We start from the raw sequence: 26,440 nt of genomic DNA on the forward strand, positions 1-26,440 counted from the left end.
AGGGTCTTAGGTTCAATCCCTGTGCCACCTAGCTTTTTACACGGGTACTGCCTCTTGCGAGAAATTGACAAATCCCCTAAGAGTAATTCATGTCATGAAAAAGTGCTTTCTCAAATTAGCCGTTCGGATTTGGCATATAAACTGTAGGTCCTTTCCATCTCTGAAAACATTACATTACTCACAGGAATGGTTGAGAGTTGTAAGTCACTAGGCCCTGGTTCTTCATGGGCTGTTGCGCCACCTAATTTAATAGTTATTTTATTTATAGTCAACTTATAGCAAGCGTCAAACTACGATCATAGGCTCATCATAGGGGCATTTGTTAGTAAGATAATAATAATAAGATAGTAAAAATAACCTTAGATAACTGTCGGAATAATGCAATACTAATTGTTTATCATTAAACATTTACAAGTCTAAAATCATGAGTTCTACAAGCAAACTTAACTCTCCTGTTAAGAAATATCTTTTAAATTCAACGAAATGAGAAAAAATTACTATTTAATCACATTTAAAAAAAGTTAATAACATTTTTTACTCAAAAATTCAAAAATCCTTATGTTATAAAAATACCGTATGTAAAATTTAAAACTGGATATGGCTACTTTTTATATTACTGTGTTTATGAATGTTTATTTTTCCAAAGATATACAATTTTAAGTTGGGAACACTATTTTAACTTGCTGCCATTATGTCACCTATTTATTTTTCGTTTGATGTGTCCTTTGAACATGAACAGACTGAAGCTTTCAAATTGAGCAAATGAAAATCATGCGCTGCTCAAAATATTCATAGGCGATGTGATTTCTTCAACAAGACTCCTCAGCATATCATACTCCTGCCACAATATTGATTTATGAAGGAAATATTTGGTAACCACATAGGCTTAAGTTTTCCTCCAAGATCATACTAAAATATGTTTCACAATATGTTTTCACGGACAGTTTGAATCACTTCACTTAAATTTTGACGGAAAAGGAATGTGGAACGTGCATATTATACACTCAACAAAAACTAGCAAAAAACAAAACCAAATAGTGCCTCAATAAAACTTAACGGTCTACAAAAATGCAGAGAAATTCACAAATCGATTTCCATTTAAATTTTACACTGAACTTTTATATCTACTCTGTTAAATTTATTGAAGGACCTTGAAACCCTTCACACTATGCTTACCATACAATTTCCAATTGGTCACCGGTGATATGCTAATTCCGCATTGGAAAATTGACTGCGTACTCGCCAATGCCAGTGCTGAGGTATACCCGCCATAGCTCCAACCCCATACACCCATCCTTCTGCCATCAATAAAGTGCAAATTATCCCTCAAATACTCACTGACTTCCAACTGGTCCGACACTTCTACAGTTCCTAGTCTTTTGTAAATTTCATGCAACAACTGGTAGCCCTGCCCACTAGATCCCCGTCCATCAATTTGCACCACAATATAATCTTTGGTACCAGCCAAATAGGTATTCCAGTCAATGTGCCACTTGTCCTCTACTAACTGCGTTCCTGGTCCTGAGTAGACGTGTAAAATCGTAGGATACCGAGTTATTTCGTCCTCTCGCAAAACCGGTGGCATGAAAAGTCGAACTTGGGCATGATAACCGCCGGAAATCATGACCGGAAAAGTTTTGATTTGTGGCAATGCTATCTTGGCGACTTTCTCTCGCAACCGGGTATTATTCTGCACCGACATTAGTAGTTCCAATGGCCTGCCACTGGCAAATCGGCCAACAGAATAAATCCCGCTTGTGGGAATGACTGGACCTAAGCATTCAATCAGCACATAATCAGCACTCAAAGTCTTGGGGAACTTGGCCGTATGATAGAGACATTCTGTCGGCCCGGATAAGTTGCTGTTCGTAGAAGGCCTTTTTCTATTTTTGTCATTGGCGGCTTCGGGCGGTGTTGGCGGTGGGAAAGTCAACGGCTCTAAGTCCTCCCAATCGTCGTCCCAGGCCGTGACTAGTTTCGGTGGGGGCTTCGTGTGAGTCTCTTCGTTTGGTTTCTCTTTTCGAGGACACGTCAAACAATTGGGTGCCTGGAGTGGCGCTCCCAGCCGTGGTGGGATTGCAGATACTCTATACAAGTGCTGTTGCGATGGCAGACTCTCTGGGGTTCCCAGATAATAGCTGTGTATACAGAAAAGTGTGCAAAAACAAATATTATTCTCAAGGAGCAAGCACTGACACTGGGGTTTTCTAGTTTCTACCCTTGTCCTCGTCTTGCACCATGCATCGTGCAGAATACTCACATGAAATTATGAATCTGATCCCAGTGCAGTAGCCGTTTGACCTCATATCGTCCATGGGTAATCGGAAGGACTCTCTTCTTTGCCACATGCACATGCACTATGTGACGGAAATAACCTACAAAATAAAGACCAACAAGAATTTAGCACATGATGTGATTGTGATGCTTTTGCATTTTAATAACCTACAAAAATAAATAGAACACAAAACACATCAGATCTTACCTGAGGCTCCATCCCGTAACGGTGATATTGCGACATAGGACGAAGCATTTGATGCAAACAAAGGAACTGAAATTGTGTCAACCCAACCACGACCATCGCCACTGATGCGGTGAGTCTAAGTATCACACCGAATGATGGAACAAGAGGATTAAACGACAAAAAAAAACAAATAACAGTTGAAATGATTAAAAGCTTAAAAACTAGGACGCGAGACTATGCACGGCACATGCACATTGCACATAATAATGACGTGTAAAAATATTAGTTTTTTGAATAATGGAGTTGCTGCTGTCATGAAGTATAGAATTATGCAAGAGTAGAAGAAGAATTTGTTCTAATTTTTTGACAGATGATTGTCATTTGTATAACTGTACTGTGTACGTATCGTATCATATCGCATCGTATACACAATGTATTAATGTACTGTTATATGTGTTCTAAAATTGTAATGGAGAAGCTACAAACGTGACTTATTGTTTTATTTATTTATGTGTGTGTGTTTGTTTGTGCTTTTATTTTGTGAAAAATGGACTCGAATTCGTCCTTAGAACTGTCTGTGTTTTGTTTGGATTTTATTTTTTTTTTTCAATGTTGTTGTTGAAAGGTTGTTGTGGCATGTTGACTGAAGTGCGTATAGAATATGGTTGGACATGTTGGAAGAAAGCTTTAGATATATCCACCTACAGTTATGACCAAAATAACAGGAACAAAATATAATTTGTGCTAATTATGTTCTTAGAACTTGTGTAACAAATTTTAAATGTAGACAATCAAATTTTGTGGTAAAAATTGAACATAAGTAACACAATTCAAAAAGAATAGCGCTTTGCCAAAAAAGGCGTTAGGTCTTTTCTCCAAAAACCATATCACTTAAATTAAAATTGTCATAGCTCCCAAGCAATTTTAGTAACATTTTTTGTTGTACGATTTGGGCATTATAACCGGAATTCTAAATAAGAAGAAGCCTCCGGTCTTATTGCCCAATAAAATAACGAAAAGATATTAAAAAATGTCATGTGTTTTAACATTCTGACAAATCTTTCGTTTATTTTGGATACTGTGACATTTGGAGTAACGCACAAACGCAAACATTAAATGAACAAAGTGTGAGATTTTCCAAAGCTCGGAACGTCAAGAAAGCGTAACAACTTATTTCACTTTTAAAAAAGCAAAATACGACCAATTTTCAAAGAAGCCCAACCACCCAAAATGTTTGCTAAATAAAAAAATACCCATACAGCAAACAAATTTTTACCAAAATTGCATTCGTTGTAAATATACAAAAAGCTCAAACTTAACAAGAAATCTCTTGGGCTTTATGAAATTTCTAAATTTGGGCGTTATGATATTGAAATTGGTTTGGATGATAGGACATTTTATTCCGGCTTCGTGACGTTTTCTTAGAGATATTTTTATCACATTTTTCTTTTTTGGATTTGTGTCATTTAATGATTTGGGTTATATGTCAATTGGTGGTAAACCTAAGAAACGATATAAATAATAATCCTCGTTATGTCCCAAATAAATGCCACAAAGTCGAACCCTTATGTCATAAATTACAAAATCAAAATTAAAAATTCTTTTTGGCAGAATATCAGTTTACAATTTGGGCGTTGTTTTATTTAAAATTTATTTCGGCATTACGACACTTGGTTTGGGGTTTTTGGCGATTTTTGGACTATGTGACTAATATTAGGGTTAAAGACATTTTCATGTTTGGGTGTTATGGTTTTGGACGAAAAGACCAAACGCCGTCAAAAAATACAGGAACTTTTAATTTAAAGTATAAAAAATAATACATTTCGACAAAAAATTTCATATATTTTTATTTTTTGAAAGATTATATTTGATTTTAAGTTCAAAACCTCATGTTTTCATTTAATTTTATTTATTTCATTTTGTTTATATAGCCAACTTTATGAAACATTTCCTTAGTGCACTAATAAAATTCTTAGTTAAATAGTAAAGCTCTACTCAAACTAAGGAATGTTCCTATTATTTTAGCCATAACTGTACTGGCTTTACTGAGTGGGTACCTGTGGTTAGTATTTGTTTTGTGTTTGTATACTCGTATACGACGGTAAAAAGACACAAAAGCGAGCGCGTGTATGAGACTAATGGTGTGTCAGTGACACGAAAAATGTTCTTGGTTTAACTTTAACTTTAGTTAAATGTCACGTATACAGAATTTGAGAAATTATAATTTCAGGAGATTTGTCATTGGGGGTAGATACTATATACCATACAGTTCAGTACTTAGAGTATTTTTTTTGGATTCCAAAAACACAAACAAGGCATAGAGTTTGCGGAGTGAAGTTGGTACGGTAAATACACAAAAACAAATCTAAAATTAATCTGTCTCCTGAAACCAACTTCTGTGAGAAAATATATTAGAGAGATCTGCAGTAGAAGAACCAAGATGGAAAAAGAATTGATGTACTGTTTAATTTTTGTCTGACAACTATTTTTAATCAGATGTCAAAATCGGGTACTTATAGAAAAAAGTACTGTTTCGATGACATTTCGGAAGAACTTTGACAACTCTTTATTTTCCCACTTATATAAGAACAAATATTTCTGACAAACTTCTTCTTTTAACCATGAAGTGGAATCAAAATAAAATGAAAAGATGTCAAAACAAAGAAGTTCAGAAATCGCTGACAATTGATAAAAACTTGTTATTGATTGGGGTCATAATATGTACAGTGCTGTTCGAAAAATGTAGGTTAAACATTTTATTACCCTTTTCGAGATCAGTTTATGGAATTTAAGAACGGAACGGTTTTTTTTTTAAACTAGGTAGCAACATGTCACTCAAACTATGTATAAAAATTATTATTTAAAAGAGCTACATTTGGCTCGTGAAAGTAGTCCAGTACTAACCGAAGTGTTATTGGGAATAAAATGGGGAAAATCTGTTTCCAACAACAACCCATTATTTGGTGTCTGTCACTCCTCGATTTGACAACACGTTAAATTTCTAAAAGACTGAATATTGCTCAACAAACTGAAACCACCGAAAAGAAAAAACTTTTGCTCTGGGCTCAGGAGCACCTAAATTGGACTCAAGACATGTGGAACAATGTAATCTTTTCGGACGAATCAAATCGCAACCTCCATTTTGCAGTTGGGAGGATTCTTGCGCGAAGAGAACCGAAAGAAAGACTAAGCTCTGATTGTATTTTGCGGATGCCTCCCAATGGTGTTATGGTGTGGGGATGCTTCTATGGAGAATTGAACCATTGTTATTTGAACACATTTGACAAAATACGAACAAAAATAAAAAAAAAAGAAATTGACCAACATTTTTCGAACGGCACTGTATATACTTTTTTCCAAAATAACATTCTTTATTATTTTTTACTCAAATCTCATTGTTTAATACTCAAAAGAGTGCTTCATTTAAAAAAATTTCAAATCTATTTCAAAAACAATTCAATACAAAACAGAAATGTTAATTAATAAATTATTTTTGATATCTACTGGTAAAATATCAGACAAAAAATTTCGTAGCTGGCAAACAAGTTGTTCATCGATTTTTAAGCACGATTTAGAAGCAGGTATTCAACTATTGACAGTATTTTTTCTCTGAAAACCATAGCAAACAATCGCATTAACCAAAAAAAGCAGTTGTATGTCATTTTTGTTGACTTCAAATCAACTTTCAATAGATCGTAGTGTATTGTTGTTCAAACCTTACAATATTTGTTATAGTACTTGAAAATCATGGCAACCAATCAGCAGTTTGGAACGGTTCTGATATCTCACATTGGTTCTAGTCAAAAAGTGGGGTCAAACAAGGGTGCATTTTCAGTCCAAGTCTCTTTGCCTTATATATTAATTCCTTAATTGATTTTTTTGCTCGGGGTTAAAAATAGAAGTGACAAGGACAAAAATCAAAGCACGTTTATTTGGTACTTTTTCGTATTCCCCTCAAACTTTGCAGCTGATGATTTACAAACTTGAAGCGTATTGTCAATTATTGAATTTCATAATTTATTTGAGCAAATCAAAAGTGATGATTTTCCGAAAAGGTTCTGGTAGAACTACAAGGAGCGAATAATGTTACTTCAACAGGGATCCAATTAAAGTTGTCTAAACCTGTAAATATTTGGGTGTAACTATTGATTGCAATTTTAGTATGGTACACTATCTCAAAGCAAACCGTTTTAAAGATCAAACAAATTTTCTTAGCGACAACTGTCAGGCACTTATTGCATCGATTTCAAACTAAGATGAGAGCTTACAAACCTTCGCTATAAACTACTTCGAGAGGATCTTTCTACTATAGTTATTGAAATTTATGTAATCTTAGAGAACAGTAGGATGTCAACTTCCCTATTATCGTAATTTCATGTTTCGGGCTTGGAAAGGAATGCATTCTTTACAAATCATTTATTGCATTCAATTAAAAGATATTGTTCATTAACTTCATTTTAAGACTTAAGATTATGCAATCCCCAAAGATTGCAATAATTTTTTCCTCCCATTCATCTTACAGCAATCAATACAATGCAATTTTTGAGAATTCATGCATTCTTTTGAAATCTCTGCATTATTTTTAGATTCTTTAAATTGTTGTCATTAAACTGGGGTAGAAGTTCAATGGCGCCTGAGAGCAAAGGGTTTATAGAGGGAAGTGGCAAATCAAATAATGCAAAATTTACAAAAGATTGCAAATATTGGAAATAATGGAAAAAAATGCAAAGAAAGCAAACAAATTCAAATAATGCAAAGGAATAAATTATCAACAGAGTCGGTTCTTTTGAAAACAATAAGTTCAACGACCAAAAAATTAGGCTAACCACTGTCAACAGCAAATATGATGGAGGAATTCTTCATAGTATCATGGTATGGGGTTGTATTACAAAAAACTCCTAAAGCTACATTAATGTTTTTGATGATGTAATGATGTCCTGAGCAGATGGAGAATTGCATGTGACATGGAAATGTAAACATGAAATTGACATTAAGCATACGGCTAGAGGAAAAACAACATGGTTTTCTAATAAATTTAGTAGATGTCGTCGTTTAGCCTACATTTAGCCCAAGTCTAAACTCTGACCTAAATAAACATAAAAAAGGGGCTGGGATGCAATCAACACTCATAACTTCCCACCCGTCCCCGTTTGTCTAAAAGTTCAACAAAATATTAATTACAATATTTGTCAACATTCAATTTTTACCAATTTTATTGACATTTTTTGAAAGTTTTAACACGGCTTATCCATTTTGAGGTTTTAAAAGTACAGGGTTGGAATTCGTCATCGCCAATATAAGTTGTTAAACCTATTTTTTTAGTAGACAATCTGACATTTATAAAAATGGATCGCTTAACTGTTGCACAACGTATTCAAATGTTAAAACCTACTACAAAAATAGCGATTCTGCCACAACTACATATTGAACTTTGAGAGAAGATTATAGCCCTTATTACAGAAAGCGAATCGAACGTTTTACTGAAAGCGAACGTTTTTGAAATCACTCAATTCGTGGATACCATTTCAATATTCACTTCAAAAGTCAACTTGTTTTGAAAAAGAGATGTTAACCCATTTGAACGTCAAAAATGACCCATATTAATTTTGCTATATATTTAATTTCTCAAACGTTCGCTTTAAGTCGAACGTTCGATCCACTTCTGGTAATAAGGGCATATGGTTTATATAATCGTCCAACTATGTTGTGAAGAAATTTGAAGAGACCAGATTGGTAACAGATATCGCTGCTGTAAGTGAAAATGTTGCCGAAGACCCGAATGTGTCGATTCCTCGTTGTTCTCAGGAATTAGGACTGTCTTAATGCAAATTATAGGGTGTTTTGCATTTGGATATTCACCAACATCCATATTAAGTCCAGCCCACTCCACAACTGAAGTCAGTTAACCATTCACAACGTCGTAGATTCGTCGAATGGGTGCTTAAAGAACAGATGCAGACGGTCTTTGGCGATTTTTCGAACAAATTTTTCTTCAGCGACAAAGTACATTTCTTACTCGGTGGGGATGTTAATAAACAAAATTGTCATATTTTTGGTTTTGAGAATCCTCAAGTGATTGAAAAGGGCCATTACATCTACAAAAAGTCACTGTTTTGTGCGCTCTTTGGTCAGGAGGTAAGAACGACTATCACTGTCAATTCGTAGCGTTACGGTCATATGATAACCGACTTTTTTTGCTGCTATTAAAGAATACGACTTGGAGAATATGTGGTTTCAACAAGACGGTGCCACATGCCACACAGCTCAAGCGAATATGGCTTTATTGAAAGAGACATTTCCTGGCCACGTAATTTCTAGTCGTGGATGGCCACCAAGACCATGCAATTTGATGCCTTTGGACTTTTTTTTGTGAGCCGAACAAAAGACCGTGTTTATGCAGATAAACTTTTAAAAACCAACATTCGTCAAGTTATGGCTGAGATACCACCCAATATGTCTCAAAATGTGGTCGAAAACTACCTCAAAAGAATCAATGCTTGCAACATTTCACGTGATGGTCATTTAACACATCATGTCGACGTTCAAATTTTATAATAGTAAAAAATATCATAAAACATCAAAGTTTGCAAGTGTTTTATTTTTGTTTACTTTTGAAACCACAAAATGGATAACCCTGTATGATATTGAAGTAACTCTACAAATTTGTTAGAAAGTTCTTTTTGCATCTGTTTGTCCTATTAGTAGTCTACATCTCTACTGGTTCTTGAGATACGGACAACGAAAATATGTAGTACAACTAAGCTTCTTAAAAATTAAGTTAAATGACGTATCCAAGAAACTGTGTAACGTACATATATATTTTTTTCATTTCATTTAACGTCAAGTTTAGCTGAATTTGTTTTTTTTTTCTCGAGTTAATAGTTCCTTTTCTTGCCAATTCAATTCCCCATTTAAGCAACTCCATCAAACCCAAACAAAGTGTCAAAATGATTTCTTAGTGTAAGCTCTTATTTTCCAAAATTTACATAAACCCTCCCCAAACAGAATATTGTCTCTAAATAAAATAAGAAAAACACACAAAAATACAATAAACTTACCTCAATGCATAAAAATACAGGACTCTTACAAACGCTTACCACAGAAATATTCTGCGGTCGATTTAGCCAAACAACGCAAATTTCCGTTTCACTCACCCAATTCGCACTTGTTACATAGTGATCCCTGTTTAAAGAAGCAAACAGAAAGAAGACGAGACGAATGAAATAACTTAGTTAAATTTATTCAAAAGGATAAAAATCGTTTTCTGCTCTAGGATAACAAAACAAAAACAAAACAGAAGAAAAAGAGGCAGTGTGCCCTCCGCCCAATTTGTCACCCTTAAAAAAAAAGAACATAGCAATACTTACTCGTTTATCAAAACTTGAGGCGGTTTTATGTCACGAATGCGAATATTCTTCGGATCAGCTAAATCAGCAACACGTAATTTGACAATAGGATTTTGTGTCCCTGGCTTTGGATACCTTCATACGTGTACATGCAGCAGCAACAATGAAATGAGAGAACATAACACATAAGGCATAAGATTTTTGGATTTATTAAGATTTATATGTTTTTATCATTAGGCACGTTTTTGCACCTACATATATCTCTTAAACCTTAGAACACTAAACTCTCATACTCAAATAATTATAACTATACATAAGAACCTACCCTTTAAGTGTAGGTATTCTAGAGAAGAAGCTTGTACTTAAACCTTTTTGCGTTTTTCCTCTTTAAATCGAATCTTTTGAAGATTTCATGTCAAACGAAGATTATAGAAAAGAAGCCCATTTTGAGGAAGATTTAACCCTTAAAATAAGGTTTTGACGTGTCAAGAGCACGCAATTTCACAACTAGCTAAATTGCTTTAACACCACTATGACACTACATTGAGTTCCCCACAGCTACTAGTGACTACACAACCCAACATACAACTTAAAAGGTGTTAAGAACTTATTTGATAATTGCTTTGCTTCAAAGTGTGTACGTTAGTCTTTTTGAAAAAGCTTAAAGGGTATAACCTACAGAAGCTATAAATTCCCCCAAGCGGCTATGTGAATTGGATTTATAAATTCTGCTAAACGTACAACGTAAATACCTCTACACGTCTTCTTCGAGGATGCCTTGTAAAATGACATCCTTGAAACTTAATATGAATCCTTTTTTGGCTTTTTGAATACCAACACACAAAAATAAAAATAAGAAGACGAGAAATCCTTCTTAAGGTTTTAAATTCAAAAATTGTCAGAAGCACGTTTTTGTAAAAGCCTCTTTAAGCCCCCAAAAGGCAGATCTTATATTAATATGTAGAATAACTCACCCTTGTTCAAAATAACCCCTGATAAACTCACATTGCTTCTATTTTGTTAATAAAAATAAAAACTTAAATCAGCGATAACCCACGCAGTACCGAAAAACCGAAACCACGCAAGAATATTTGAAACGAAAGTTCTTTTGATCGGGCCTAATCGAGCCACAGAGAATTGTTAAGGGTGTATTACACTTTACTTTCTATTAGGGTTTTTCTTTTTTTTCTTTGTCCTCACGCAACAAGTTTGAGGTTAACTTGTATTGTCAAAAGGTTATGTAGAAAGGATAGGTTTATTCATTCAACTGGAGTTGGAGCATGATGTTTTCTTGAGAATATTTATGATAATCTCTTTCAAGGTTGTATAAGCATTTTCTTGATATACATCTTAATCCGCATCCCTTCTTAAGGAAAAGAAAAGAATGAAGGGAGAAATATGTAAATCGAGGTATTTAAAGCTTATTTATGGTTTTTAAAGGAAAAAGTAGTAGATCTCGGTTTCTATACGCTCTGGTGCTTTGTTTAAAGGTAAATAATTTAATTTGGACAAATGAGGTATTTAAATCATTTGTCAAGATTGTTTAGTTGTACGTTTATAAGATGAAATATACTAATTGCGAGAAACGTCTTAATTTATTACTATTCTAAGGTGGTAGCAAACAGACCTACAGACTCAATTAAATTTGGATTTTAACCTGGTATTAAGATTTCAGAGTTTGTTTGTTTTCCAAAGTAATTTGTCGTTGAAAAGTCATTATTCAAAGTTTTAGCTTTTGGCAAGTAGTTGCTTAAGTTTGATATCATAAATATAAATTATTCATAGGATGCGGTTATTTAATGAAGCTATTATATGTCGAATTAGTGCAACATTCCATTAATCTACATTTTAACCAAACCATTTAACCTTGGATAGGAAAGGGGTGGATCAGCTACAAGTTTCTTTCTAACAGAAAAGATTCCTTTTATTTATGAAACACAACGTAGTCCAAGTTGCAACTTGCGTCGTCTTTGCAGTAAAACAACTAGTTAATTCAATTTTTAAAAGCTTTTTGACAGTTAAGAGCAATAGCTTACGAAATGCTTATTTGAAATTGACAATCGTTTCTAGATAGTAGGAATAAGATCGGTCTTTTACGGTTTGCCACGAATATCAGTCACAAGGAGTAAATTTCGGAGCTGTCAATTAACTTACGCGAAGCAGCCTGATAACATGATTTAGGAATGTGGTGCGTCTATCAGTTACAAAAAAAGTTGGTTAAAATTACTCTGGATCACCTACAGAAACAAATTTTCCATCCACATTTCTCTCATTTGGATACAAGATATGTTTTCAATATTTCCCAATGTTGTGGAGCCCACATGATATGGATATGGATATGGATATGGATATGGATATGGATATGGATATGGATATGGATATGGATATGGATATGGATATGGATATGGATATGGATATGGATACGGATATGGATATGGATATGGATATGGATATGGATATGGATATGGATATGGATATGGATATGGATATGGATATGGATATGGATATGGATATGGATATGGATATGGATATGGATATGGATATGGATATGGATATGGATATGGTAAATCTACATGTTTTGCATGGGCTTTAAGGCCTTTTCTACTAAAACACTAGAATTTTCATCTAACGGAATGTTTGAAAAGAATTGAAGTAAGTTTGAACATCCACTCAAACATAAAGTTGAAATCAAAATAAAACAAGCTTAATAAAAAGCTAATGAAATTTTCTAGCTCAGCTGCGTTACATTGTGATTGCTTCGTTGAATTTGTATATGCACTACAGCTCTTATGGCTCCAGATTCATCTCCATTGTGTTTGGTCAGTTATCCAACTAATTTTCAACTCGCGTTCAAAATGTTTAAATGTTAAAACGATAACGATGTTAACATATATGGTACTTGAAAATGATGCACTACAGGCCAAAACGTAGTGCTAACACATCATTTTAATCGCGATTGCCCGAGGGAAAAATAAAATCATTTTACGGAAGAATAGTTATCAACAAAACTATATCAAGCTTGCAAAATTGAGTCTTAATGAATTATATTATTGAATTTATATAAAACATCGCACCACAAAGAATTATGTGCCATTAACAAACGTTTAGTCAAGGTAAATTGCTCTCTTTTCTAAAATCAAATGGTACTACATATCAATGCGTCCCCGCACAATTTTCCGTTTTATTTCTGGTTCTCTAAAGTCCTTGAAAGTTTATCCTTTTTAAAAGTATTCCCAATGGGCCCATAAATTCTCAGCTACATAGCGTAATATCCCACAAAATCTCCAGCCCCATGCACAATATAAACACTCACAGAACATAACATAACATACGCTATTGTGCCACAACTACTGTCAGTATAGTTCTGCTGCACACAGGAGCTAGAGCTGAAACGACGGCAGTAAAACGTACCTTAACGATCTAATTTCCGGATACAAATATGCATTGGCATTGCCACCGTTCGATGTCGTTCCATACCAAGCAAAATGCTGTTCATGCACCATTGAATCATTAAACGAACCATAAAGCATCAGATGGCCATCGTCAGACATCCAAATGGCGTGATTCGTGTGTAGGATTTCCTCTAAAAATAAAAAAATGTAATAGAAGAAAATAAACAACAGCAGCATCCTTATACCGTAAAAAACAAATAAAAAATGGTGGCAAAGGAACAACCAAATAGCATAAACTTACCTTCATAAAGCCAATCTGGAATACCGTTATAGACTACGCCTGGAACTGCATCCTTTGTCACCCGATAAACTTGGTTCGAACGCGGTCCAGGAATGTAATAGATGTCGTAGTTGTACACGACAATCAGATAGTTGCCAGATGGTGTGAAACGTGCATAATGCAGATACGGCCATTCATCAACGTGTGCGTCTATTTTGATTTTAATGCTTTCACTATATTTTCCAAAAAATAAAAGAAGAAAAGAAAATCCCAATTTAAATTTTATTGATTTATAAGGATTTTCACGAAGACAACCGCAGTCGTCGTCCTCGTGACTAGTGACAATTGTGTGTTATTGTGTGGCTCGGCTCCGCTCAGGACCTGGCTGGCTAAGCGCTAAGGAGCTTTGTGAATGTGGACTGTGGACGTGTTGACGTGTGGAGTGTGGACTCACCTCGTTTGAATATCAAACACTGTGTACTGAGCCAAATACGAGTGCCGGAAAAGTTTGACGACATTTTGCGCGAGCAATATAAATCTTTTATCTGCCGAAATTGAAAAAGTATGTGGTGCGAGAGTTTTCTGAAAAAACGTCAAGAAAACAAAATGAGTAGGAAGAAAACAATAATAAATATAAGGAAACAAAATTGAAAATTTATTGCCAAATGGAAAACGATCCTGACATCTGTGCACAGCAGCGGCACCCATCGAAAAATTTAATTAAAAATAAAATTTAAAATATCGTATTGTTAAAAGAAGTTTTGTTTATTGTTCATATTTTTTTTTTAATATATTTTATGTATCGCAAAAAATCAACACGCACAATAATTGGTGACAGCGCCGGTTTTATCCAGTGATTAAAATACCAGACACTCCACAACATAAACATAAATACAGAGTTCAATTATTTAACAACAAAAAATTTAGTTTAAAAATAAAAAAAGGAAATAGTAACAAGCTATATATATGATATATATGATTGTATCAATAGTATGGGGTGGTGATGGCAATGCTTATATAATAATAATTTAATTAAAGTCGTAATTTTATTAAATTTACCAAAACAAAACATTAACAAAAACAAGTAAATGCCTCTGTATGAAATCATATTGAAATTGATGGTTATTGTGGTTCATTTAATTTGAGAAATTAAATGACACAGATAATGTGTATGTTTTTTTCTACTCTCATTTTAAATTTAATTTTATTTATTTTAAACATTCTCCATCACCTCAAAAACAGCTATTATAGGCTAATGAAATGAATGTATGAAAGATAAATTTATTCTGATGGGTGAAGATTCATATTTTATCATTATACAGATTCACTATAAAGCACATCATTCATTATTATGACAGGTCAGGGATTAATGAGTTTTGTCTAAATATTTTAATCCCTTAAAAATTTATTTTACCTCTGAGTTAAATAATATTAGATAGGTTAGGTATGCATATATGTATTTGGTAAGATATACCTACACATTTATTTAGATAAAATATGTATATTTGGAAGATTTTGTTTTTCTTTTTTATTGTTCCAAAAAGGGTAACCTATTTATATTAAGAATAAATGTAGGGTTTAAGTCCGCAGTGATTTTTTGTGTCCCTGTTCAGTGATATATTTGTAACTTTAAATAAAATATCTCCCATAAAGTTCTGGTTTAAATTGGAAAATGGGGATTATATAAAATAATCGTTATTTTATTACTGTCTATACTCAAATTAAATCAAGTTAAATTATGGTGGTAACTTTTTACAGAGTAGTACCCGTGCCGCATGATGGTAAGTGCGTTGGGCTGTCATGCCAGAGGTCTTGGATTCGATCCCTGGCGATACCATCTAAAGCTTTTTTCACAGGCATTGCCTCTTGCGAAGATCGACAAATTTTCCAAGAACAATTCTTGTCATAAAAAGTGCTTTCTCAAATTAGCAGTTCGGAATCGGCTTTAAACTGTAAGTCAACTTAATCACTGACAACAGTACTCGCCCACAGGAATGGTTAAGAGTTATAAGTCACTAGGGCCTAGTTCTCAACGGAGTATTGCGTCACACAATTTATTATTTATATAACTTTTGACAGCTGTCACTTGATTTTTTCTATTTCATAATGTATAAATACACTTACACCTAAACAACGTTTGCAATTCTGGCAAATTTACTACAAACTTAATTGCTCGGTTTGGGCTTCGCAACGAAACAATCAATTTATTGAAGAACATTAATGGTGTCGTAGGCATGTGGGCCTCCAAGATCGTGTGATTCAACACCACTGAACTATTTTTTGTAGGATTATGTGAAGCCGTTTGTCTACGCAGAAAAGTCCCAGATCATTGTTGCTTTGGAAGAGAATATACTCGGCGTGTTATTGCTGACATTTGTCTTCATTTTTAAAATACAGGCTAATTCAATTTGCGGCTTCAAAAATAAACGTAATGAAAACACGCATTTATTTTTTTTTTTAAATAATTTTTTGTTATTATAAAGTTTGAACGTAGACATTATATTATATAAAACAATATATACTCGTAGTACAAATATATAATTTTCGACCACTTTTTGACAAATATTGAGCGGTATCTCAGCCATAACTTGACGAATGTTGGTTTTTAAGTGCTCAAGAGTTACAGGTTTATCCAAGGTCTCTCGCGCAGATTCACAAAAAAAGTCCAGCGGTGTCAAATCGCATGGTTTTGGTGACCAGTTGATACCTCCAGGACGAGAACAAAGAGCGCACCAAACATCGACTTTTTGTGGATGTAATGGCCTCTCTTCAATTAATTTTGGATTCTCAGAACCCCAAATACGACAATATTGTTTATGAACTTACCCACTGAATGAGAAATTGCTTTGTCACTACAAAAAATATTGTCACCCATTGGAAGTACATGGCTTTCTTCAGTTTTTAATCTGCTCTTAAAGCACGATATGTGGCTGTGACAGAATAACCATTTTTGTAAAAAGTCTTAACTATTTGTATACGTTTGGTGATAGTAAAGCAATCCATTTTCGTAAATGTCAAATTGCTTTAATAACTAAGCTTGACAGATGTCGAATCAAGCCCTATACTTTTGAAACCGCAAAATGGATAATCCTTTAAAATGGCAAACGCTTATCTTTATAATACTTTTATTTCTCTTCGAAAACCACAAATTAAAATTCTATTTCTTTTAAATTATTTTCTGATAGTACTCTTTAACGAATAAACGTCAAAAGTATGACTTCGATGAAATGTCAAACTGTTTTTCCTTAAAATTTGTGTGTCAGTTTCTGTTTTCCAAAGTGTAAGTCATATTACTTTCTTTGATATTCGTATAATTTTGGTTTGCCAGAAGTATATTACTCAAAATCATGTAAATTTAACATATTTTCTGATCGTAAGATTGTTGAGTATTTTTCTAAAAATTGTACTAGCTGACAAAAAGTTATTCTAAAAATTATTTTTTTCGTAAGATATTTGAGATTACCTACACATACACTCCGCTTCAACTGAATGCGTTCAAGCATTTTAAAAAATATTTTGTTGGAGGGAGGGTTTGTTCCATTTGTTGGTGATAACTATGTATATGGTCCGCCCAATAACTTTTTTTTGAAAATGGGCGCAAAACATCGAGTGTAACTTCGGCTGTGAGGCACGTAGCGCAGTCCTGTAGTAACCAATTGTTGCCAATATCCTTCTTTTCAATTTAATACAAATTCGTTTAACATGGCCCTTTAACGATCGCCATTGACTGTAACGACCAGTCCTTTCGAAGAAAAATGGCCCAAATATGCTTGTGGACTAAAATCCGCAAAAAACAGTTACTCGTTTTGGGTATATCGGCTTTTCAATGCGGGTTTTCTGTGCCCAAATGCGACAATTTTGCTTGTTTACATACCCGCCAATATCAAAATGATCTTCATCTGAAAAGATGATTTTTTTTTGGCAAAATCGGTTTCTTCTCTAAGTCGATCTTCTTCATTAAGATGTTAAGAAAAAAATGTCAACAAAATTATCTAAATAAAACTGCGAATTTTGTTTTCACCTACTTGTAAAGAATTTTATTTCGAATTTCGTAAAGTAGAAGTTTTTTTGTTAATTGACTATACATAGGTGCAACTACAATTAAATTGTTGTTTACAAGCGTTTTCAAGTACTGCTCACTTATAGTGTTTTTAGTGAAATTCAATTTCTTATCTAAAATTTTAAGAAAAATTGAACTGATATTTTTTTTTGTTAAAGTTTGAATGCTTTTATTCTTATTTAAAATATAAAGATAAGTACAGAAAGAACATAAAAGGATTTAAAAAACAGCGGCTTGAAGACAAGAAATTTTATGGTGTGCAAAGGATTCTTCTAATAGCGGAATAAATAAAACCGAAAATTGGGGTGAACGCAAATCGCTCAATATAGTTTTAAGAGTTATTAAAATTCGAGCCATCTCAATCGAATCAAACATAAGTAAAATATTGCTTCTTGAAGAACAACGGAAAGCTCTGAGATAAGAGTTTTTCAATACTCAAATACAATGAAAAAAGAATGGTATCACGTGGTTTACTGAAAAGAAAGACTACTCGTTTCTAATTTCGAAGGCCCTGATGAGTTTACCTTTTATGTTCACGATTTGGGAAAATAAAATAATTTTTTAGTTGTGATATGAAGAGACGTCAGTTATTATGAAACAAATGACATTGAAGTCTTTACATCAAAAATTACTGCAGCTGGGTATAATTGAGTCTTGAAAAGAAATTTTAATAAATATTATAACATTTTTTGAACCATAAATTTGGACTACCAACGTAATAATACGCCTATTCACTCGGTGCTCAGAATAAATGCTTGGACAGGTGAGCAAAATTTGCACTTCCTTTAATGATTTAATTTTTTTTACCTATTCCTTTTACTAAAAAAAATATTAGATTTGTCTTATAAGAATATTTTTCAAATGGGCGAAGTAAAACGGGGAGTTGTTTTACATAATTATTTACACATTTTTTTTTTGACATCTAAGGTAGTAGTAAGCACCAACAGTTCGCACAAAAACTCGAAATATTTAAAAAATAAAAAGTATTTTCAAAAATGTTTGTGAGTTAAGTTGAAGCGGAGTGTGTTTTTATTTTGACCGAACAAATAAGGCATCCGAAACGTACGTACAGTACCATGGATTCAGATTCTAGGAATTTTGAACCTTTGAGAAATTTCGGATCGATTATGAAGTAATTGCCAATAGGATTTATTAAGTTAATTTAACGAATGATAAACATCTTTTGCTTTACCATTTTCGCAACATATAATCTCAGCACATATTTTAAGTTTAACATCAGCTTCAATCAATCTTAAATCCATATTCATTGTGCTCATCCTTGCTTCTCACAAATTACTGAAGTTTGAAGGGCTCCAAAAGATTTCACTTCGCATCAATAATGTTTCAACTTCTTCTATAAATCAAAAATCAATAACTAAAAGAACCTTTTCGTCAAATTACCCATAAAACATTTCCCATTCTACTGAAATTGATTACTGACTTTTGTTATGCTTCATTAAGCATTTATTTTAATTAATATACATTCCTCCACATGAATTATTATACCTAGGTACCCCACATTCTTACATCCATAAATCGATGTGTAGGAGAATGATCCTCCTTTAAAAGGAAAATTCTTATCGTTTCAGAGCTTAATTTTATTTTAATTACATCCCCAATTTAATATATGCAATGAATTAAATGAATATTTCCATTTGGATTTATTTATAGCTTTCATTTCAATTTACTTTCTTGGTTGTAATAATAATAAAAACAAATTCTTTCTTTCAATAATACACAACCCTATCTTAGCACAGGAGGTAAATTTAGATACAGATACAATGCAGATACAGATACAAAATATTGTGCTGAATTGCGTCTGCTTAAATTATCACAAATCGAATAACTTTTTTTTGTTTTCTTTTTATGTTCTTGTTACTTTCTGTATAAATAAATATAGAATTGTTGTGTAGTAAATTTCTTGACCCAAAAATGTAACAAATCTTCTTAACGCACAAGGACTTTTCTACTTCTTCCATTCTTCGTCTTCTATTCAATAAACATGTAATAAATATTCATAAGTCACCATGTGAATCTTGATATTCTTCTATAGTTCGTAGCTACATATATACAAGCTAAAGAAGCAGATGGAAAGTAGTAGTAGTAGAAAATCAGCTAGCATAAAATCTTAAGGAAATATCCTGCTATGAATTCAAATTGTCTCTTGTTTTTCAGTTCGTCCTTTTCCTTGGCTTGCTTTGTCATTGTTTGTTTATTATTTATGCATACATAGTAAAGTTTTCTTCGAATTATGAAGAAAAAAAATTATTTTTTTATTAATAGATAAGTCCAAAAAGAAGAAAAGTGGGAACACTTAAATTAAAGGGTATCTCAATGGTCGTATGAATTATTTGAATTTTTAAAATACAAAAAATGGTTTCTAATTCTTGAGCTTATAAAATTCAATGGAAAATTCTATTATCACAAAAGTTTAAGACGGAATAGATTTAAAGAATTTTACAATAGAAAAGGTTTGTCTTTGACTGCTCTTGGCGGCCATATTGTTTTTTCTTACTTTTTGTCAAAATATCGGGTCCACCAGCTAATTGAAAATTCATCCAACACCTACATATACGTCAATGAACGTATAGTATAGGTCGAAAACATCGCTACTGTTCGTGAAAGTGTGCAGTTACAGCATGACTGCAATCCACGGCGAACAACTTATGTCCTTAAATTTCATAGTTTCCCTGACATAAAGTTAATAAATTGTTTTAAGTCATATTTACCGGATCGAACGTTGGTCGCTCTCATGTGAATAACCCTTTAAAAAAAATCCTGGTCGAAACATCTTCTTTAGCGATAAGGTTCATTTTTGGATGAATAAGTACATGAATAAATAAAATTGTCGGACTTGAGACGCCACGCGAGATTAAAGAGGTTCCAAAGCATTCATACAAAGTTACTGCTTGGACTAGAGGCTTCATCGGTTACACTGACAGTTGTTGATGGCTTAAAATTTGTACAGATAGTCGGAATAATAGGTTTGTTCATGCAGAAAAATGCCAGTGTAAAGTAGTGTAATGCAGTGCAAGTTCATGAAAACTGTCAGAACAATTCCAAACAAAAACGTCATACGTCAAAAGTTAATTAATTTCGGCGCAAGTTAAATTTAAGGAATAATTTAAAATAAAATTTGTATTAATCAAATTATTTGCTGTTTGAAGAAAACTGATTCCTCTAAACTAAAAGTTAGCTCTAATCTAATTTAAATAATAAAATTTAAACAAAAGTGCGGACACATTTCAACTTTATCAGTTAACAGTTTTCAATAATAGTGGACTAGCTCAAAAGTGTCAATAATATTCGGTTTTTATTCTTAAAAATACTTTTGGTGTTTTTATCGTTGTAAAACTTGATTTTAGGCTAATTATTTGGTTATTTTATAAATTAGTATATTATATCATACCATTCAAAGAATTGTTGCCCATTATCCTCACACTGAAATCGTCATTGCGGGCGATTTCAATGTACACAATTCTTCTTGGCTTCATTATTCTGGCCAGTCAACACCGGAAGGAAGGTATGTTGAGATCTTTGCTGAGTTAAATCAATTAACTCAGCTTGTCGATGAGCCAACTCGAATCCCTGACATTGCATTTCAATCCGCCAACACCCTAGACTTGTTTCTTACCTTTGACCCTAATAAATACACAATAAGTGTATTACCGCCACTGGGCACATCAGACCATTGTATCGTATCTGCAAAATTCTCATGTCAAAAAAACCCAGTTTAAGAAAAACCTCCTATGAGAACCGTTTGGAAATATGAGAAAGCCAACTGGGACGGTCTCAATGAATTCTTCAAGAACTTTAACTGGTCACTATGCATCCTCGATAGTGACGTAGATTCCAGCGCAGATATGGTGACAAATTTAATTCTTTGTGGAATGAGAAATTTTATCCCGAATAGGGTGAAATCTATCAAACCCAAAGAGAACTCATGGTTTGATTTGAGCTGTAAAGAGGTTATTAGGATCAGAGATGTAAGTTTCCGTTGTTATAAAGCCAACCCGACTGAGGAAAACCGGAATAAGTTTAAACAAGCTAGAAAGACATGTAATGGTCATATTCGACGAACCAAATTTTTGCATGATCAGAAATTAAGGCAAAAATACTACAATGTCCCAAAGGTAGTAAAAATTTCTGGTCATTTGTAAAAAACGTACGAAACACCACGTCATCCTCGGTTCCAACGCTCGTCCACAATGACACTCCCTATGTAAGCTCGATTGATAAAGCCAATTTGCTTGCAGCACATTTTGCTGTTAATTCGACGCTACCGAAAAGTGTCATGAGTCCTCCTGTTCTTGAGAGCGTAAATGATTCTATGGGACGAATCTTCTTTCGCACTCGTGCAGTCGAAAGAGTACTGAAAGACCTTGACATACACAAATCCCCTGGCCCGGATAGTATTCCCCCTATTGTTCTGAAGAGGTGTTCTTCAACGCTGGCAAAACCACTGCGTAAGCTTTTCCATCTGTCCTATTCTACAGGTCTCTTCCCGAGTGGATGGAAAACTGCATTTTTCCAGCCTGTCCCTAAAAAAGGCGAATCCTCCTCTCCCTCAAACTATCTTCCAATTGCACTTTCGTCCCTTCTTTCCAAGGTCATGGAAACGCTGATTAATTTTCAGCTTAAGAAATATCTTGAAGAACAGAAGCTTCTTAATGACCGACAGTATGGCTTTCGTAGCAATAGGTCCACTGGTGATCTCATGGTTCATCTCACCGAACAGTGGAACAAATCTTTACATCGTTTTGGAGAAAGTAAGATTATTGCACTTGATATTTCAAAAGCATTTCATAGAGTTTGGCACCAAGCTCTCTTAACGAAAATGCGTGCTTTTGGTATTGATGAATCTCTTCTTCGCTGGATTAGAAATTACCTTTCTAACCGTTCAATACAAGTTGTATTGGATGGTTTCATGTCTGAAATTCATAAAATAAACGCTGGTGTACCCCAGGGCTCCGTTTTGTCTCCGACTCTCTTCCTTATATTCATAAACGATCTTTTGTCTGTCACTTCTAATCCATTAAACTGTTTCGCCGACGACAGTACCCTCAGCTTTTCATATTCGTTTCTAGATTCACATCCTTGTCCTTCGAATGTGGAATTTCAACGGCAGCGTATGATAAGCTCATTAAATTCTGATCTTGACAGCATTGTCCAATGGGGATTCAAAAACCGTGTAGAATTTAATGCTTCCAAAACTCAATGCTGTCTCCTGTCGTTAAAGCGTAACTCACCCCCGATGCCGCTATCCATGAGCGGCACTTGCATCCAGGAAACTAATCAACTTTCAGTACTTGGTATGAATATCACAGATCACCTCTGGAATGATCACATATTCGATATCGCCAAAAATGCTGCCAGATGCTTAGGATTTCTCCGAAGATGCAAGAAATTTTTCACCCCTTCTGATCTGGCTATAATCTACAATGCTTTTATCCGTCCAAAGCTTGAATATAATTCGCATATCGGGGCACCTGCCCCCAAAACAAATTTAAATCTCTTGGATAGAATTCAAAAATGGGCTTTAAAAATGATAGGCGACAGAACTATAATCGAAACATTTACATCGCTAGAACACCGTCGCAATGTTTCATGCCTTTCGTTATTTTATAGATATTTTTACAAACAATGTTCTGTCGAATTAGCCAGTTGCATTCCACCCCTTAAACAATTCAGCCGTAGCACTAGAAATGCTCATCAGTTTACCCTTGAGCTCAATTTCGGGCGTACTGTTAAGTACAGAGATTCTTTCTTAAATCGCACATCGAGAATGTGGAATGCTTTGGCCAACTCTGTTTTTCCCTCCCATTTTGATGTTCAGAACTTTAAGACCAATGTGCACCGGTATCTCCTTTTAAATCCTTCCCTATTTTCCTAACGCTCGCACTGTGTTTAAATATAAACATATAAAGGGTACTAATAACCCCTTGAGTGCTTGTGAATAAAAAAAAAAAAAAAAAATATCCAAAATATTTCATTAAAAAAATAGTGCAATCACTTAACTGCATTAAGATATACGATGAACACCGCAAAAAGGACACATGTAAGCGCTTCAATAATGTTCGATTTTTTTTTAACTTGCTCAGTTCGACAATTGCCCCGATTAACAGTTTGTCTGTTCAAGAGAACCGTTAAAAAAAAGTGTTCACTAGACGTTTGCATACATTTTTAAAACAATTAAGTGTAAGAACGTTTGGTTTTATGTAAAAAGTTAATCATGTCGCACAAAGGAAAAAATGTAAGCCTTGAAAAAAGAAAACTTTTTTTTTCACCATAATAAAGGTGAAACATACAAAAAAATGTCTGAAATTTTAGACACAAAGGAAAACACTGTCGGTGATATTGTTCGGAGGTATAAAAGAGAAGGCAGGATCGAACCAAAGAAATAGATAGGTCAACCAAAAAAGTTAACAACGAAAGAAGAACCTTTACAGTAAGAAAAATTTAAGAAAATCCTCGTTTAAGTGCACCAAAAATGCAAGAAGTTTTAATGGAATGCAAAAACAAAGTATCTGCATCAACGGTCCGCCGAACCATAAAGACAAATGGCTACAATAGTCGAGTTGCCCGAAAAAAGCGATTTATCAATATGCGCAACAAGCAAATTCGGATTAAATTTGCGAGGGAACACAAAAATAAGGATGCAGGAACATAAAGGCAACAGTGAAGCATGGAGGCGGGCACATCATGGTTTGGGGGTGCATTTCGGATCCTTAAAGGAAATTTTAAGGCAAAGTTTTGAGAAAATGCGCATTTTAATGAATTTCAATTTTTCCAGGACAACGACAAGAAGCACAAGGCGTATGTTGTAAGAAAATGGCTTCTGTATAACTGTTCAAAAGTTATCCAAACACCTCCGAAATCTAGATACCTTAACCCAATCGGGAATTTGTGGAATGAATTGGACCGACGAGTTCGCGAAAATCCTTTCAATATGTGCACTCAAGAAACGGCTTCAAGAGGAATTGAGCAAAATAGGCATTAAATAAATGCAACAAATTATAAAAAAACATGCCCAAGCGACTGGGCGGAGTTTTATCCAATCAAGGGTATCCAAAGAAATATTAGAATCAATGCTAAGAAAGATTCATAAAAAAATTAATATAGGCATGTAATAACAAACCGAATACTAATGAAGTGTTGTTTTTTAAGTTGTCGTATTCTTTATTGATTTTATTTTGTTAATTTGCTATTTTAATTTAAAAATGTATGTATATTGAAATTATGAAATAAGAAATATGTTAAAGAGAAACTAGTTTTTAACTTTTTTTAATGTTTAAAGTGAAAAATAAAGTGTTTTTAAGAAAGAAACAAAAAAAAAAACGAATAATAATGGCACTCACTGTATATACATATATGCTCAAAGAGCACTAAGCAGTGTAAGTCAGAGCAGACATTTTGAACACTAAAAAGCCACACTTTTTTTTTACTAGAGTAGCTCAGTGCAGCTGGTTGGACTATAAACATACCTAATAACTCTGTCACTTCCGTTTGAACGACGTTTATAAAGTGTAGTAAAGCCAATTTTCAAAAGTTAGTTTATAAGGCCGTGCGAATCGCCTCCCAGCTTTATTTATAACATTTAAATAAGAAAGTTCTCAAAAAGCTTGTTTTATATTGAACTAAATATTACCTCTTGACTATTTCCATGTTAAGTCTTAGTACCAATAGTTTTTCGTTTGTTAATGTTAAATTAACTAACAGGGGAAACTTTGTTAATTGTGTTAATTCGCCAAATTGCGAGACTTAACCTTTTGCCGTACTTAAAAACTGTTAATAAAATTTCATATTTTTTATTATTTCACTTTAATTCAATTAAAATTTGTAGTGTAAGCCATAAGATGAATGTTTTTAAGATGAAAAGTTCCGAGAAATATCAAGATTCAATGAAATACGATGTTTCTTTCAAATTTTTTTTCAAATGTGTCTAAATTTCAAAAATTGAAAAAGTTAAAATAGTATTTAAGTCTACGAAAAGAAATTCAGATTCTGATAAAATATTATAAAGTTTCTTATGAAGATCTAAGTTTGCGTTAAAATAACAAATATTAAAAATAAGAAAAAAAGAAAAAAAGAACTTTGTAAAATCAATTAAAGTGCTGAGATGTTCTTTTTTTAATTTGCAATAATTTATCAATTTAATAATCTTCGAATGATAACACCTTCGAAATGAAGAAGAATAGATTTTTTTCTTCCGGAAAATTAAGCATAAAAATGTCCGTAATCATGTTCCATTTGTCAAGATGAAAGAAAAAAAAATGACAAAATTCTCTTCTATATCATTTCGCACTTACATATGTAACATTTGACATCAGTACTCGAGCCGATAAATTGGCAACATTCAATAGATTTATTCTGCCCCATTGATCTTGATATATAAACTCTTCCGCTATAAAAATAAATTAGGTAGATGTATGTCAGGAAGGTTAATAAAAAGAATATAAGAAAAGAAACATTTTTATTGAATTGTCTTGACATTCGTTTATTGAATGTCAATCAGTTTTGTTTGTGTTTGTGTAGTAAAAATTTACCATTTATCCATGTTCCATTGGCACGCTTGGGAAGGTATACACCATCGACGATGTCTTGTAGTTTGATGCGTTGACCTTTGACCCGTGGCCCCTCATCGGGTGGTGTCAGTAGGACCTTTGATAAATGCAGAAATTTTATATGTTGTTTTCTACAGGATTTTAGATTTTGTGGTACACGAACGAAGAGAGAAGAGACACACACAGAAAATACGGATACGGAAAACACAAAAAAAAACACAATGTCGGGGGACAATCAGTTCTAGAGATGTGGATGTTTTTTTTTTTTTAAGATGAAAGGACATTATTTATTATTTTTTTGAATATACTTACCTTGTCAATTTTTAATTGGGTTGTT

At 33.6% G+C, this 26,440-nt stretch overlaps 1 protein-coding gene and 1 long non-coding RNA gene across 4 annotated transcripts in view; one reads left to right on the forward strand and one right to left on the reverse strand.

The window, feature by feature from the left end:
- The window catches only part of LOC129939096 (inactive dipeptidyl peptidase 10), a 284,572-nt gene that overhangs the window by 16,255 nt on the left and 241,877 nt on the right, over positions 1–26,440 (reverse strand). For all 3 annotated transcript variants that reach the window (XR_008780508.1, XR_008780507.1, XM_056046969.1), the window contains 10 exons: positions 26,086–26,200; positions 25,849–25,943; positions 13,934–14,061; positions 13,501–13,712; positions 13,219–13,390; positions 9,829–9,942; positions 9,520–9,643; positions 2,483–2,597; positions 2,261–2,375; positions 1,177–2,138 (listed from right to left, as the gene is read on the reverse strand). Coding sequence is in view for 1 of the 3 variants with exons in the window: in XM_056046969.1 (XP_055902944.1) it covers positions 1,177–2,138; positions 2,261–2,375; positions 2,483–2,597; positions 9,520–9,643; positions 9,829–9,942; positions 13,219–13,390; positions 13,501–13,712; positions 13,934–14,061; positions 25,849–25,943; positions 26,086–26,200 (2,152 nt within the window). In the remaining 2 variants the exon portion in view is untranslated. The remainder of the gene's footprint in view (positions 1–1,176; positions 2,139–2,260; positions 2,376–2,482; positions 2,598–9,519; positions 9,644–9,828; positions 9,943–13,218; positions 13,391–13,500; positions 13,713–13,933; positions 14,062–25,848; positions 25,944–26,085; positions 26,201–26,440) is intronic.
- The window catches only part of LOC129939103 (uncharacterized), a 53,063-nt gene that overhangs the window by 4,438 nt on the left and 22,185 nt on the right, over positions 1–26,440 (forward strand). The window lies entirely within an intron of this gene.

Source organism: Eupeodes corollae, chromosome 1 (genome assembly GCF_945859685.1).
Source record: "Eupeodes corollae chromosome 1, idEupCoro1.1, whole genome shotgun sequence".
In the NCBI taxonomy this organism is placed as follows: domain Eukaryota; kingdom Metazoa; phylum Arthropoda; class Insecta; order Diptera; family Syrphidae; genus Eupeodes; species Eupeodes corollae.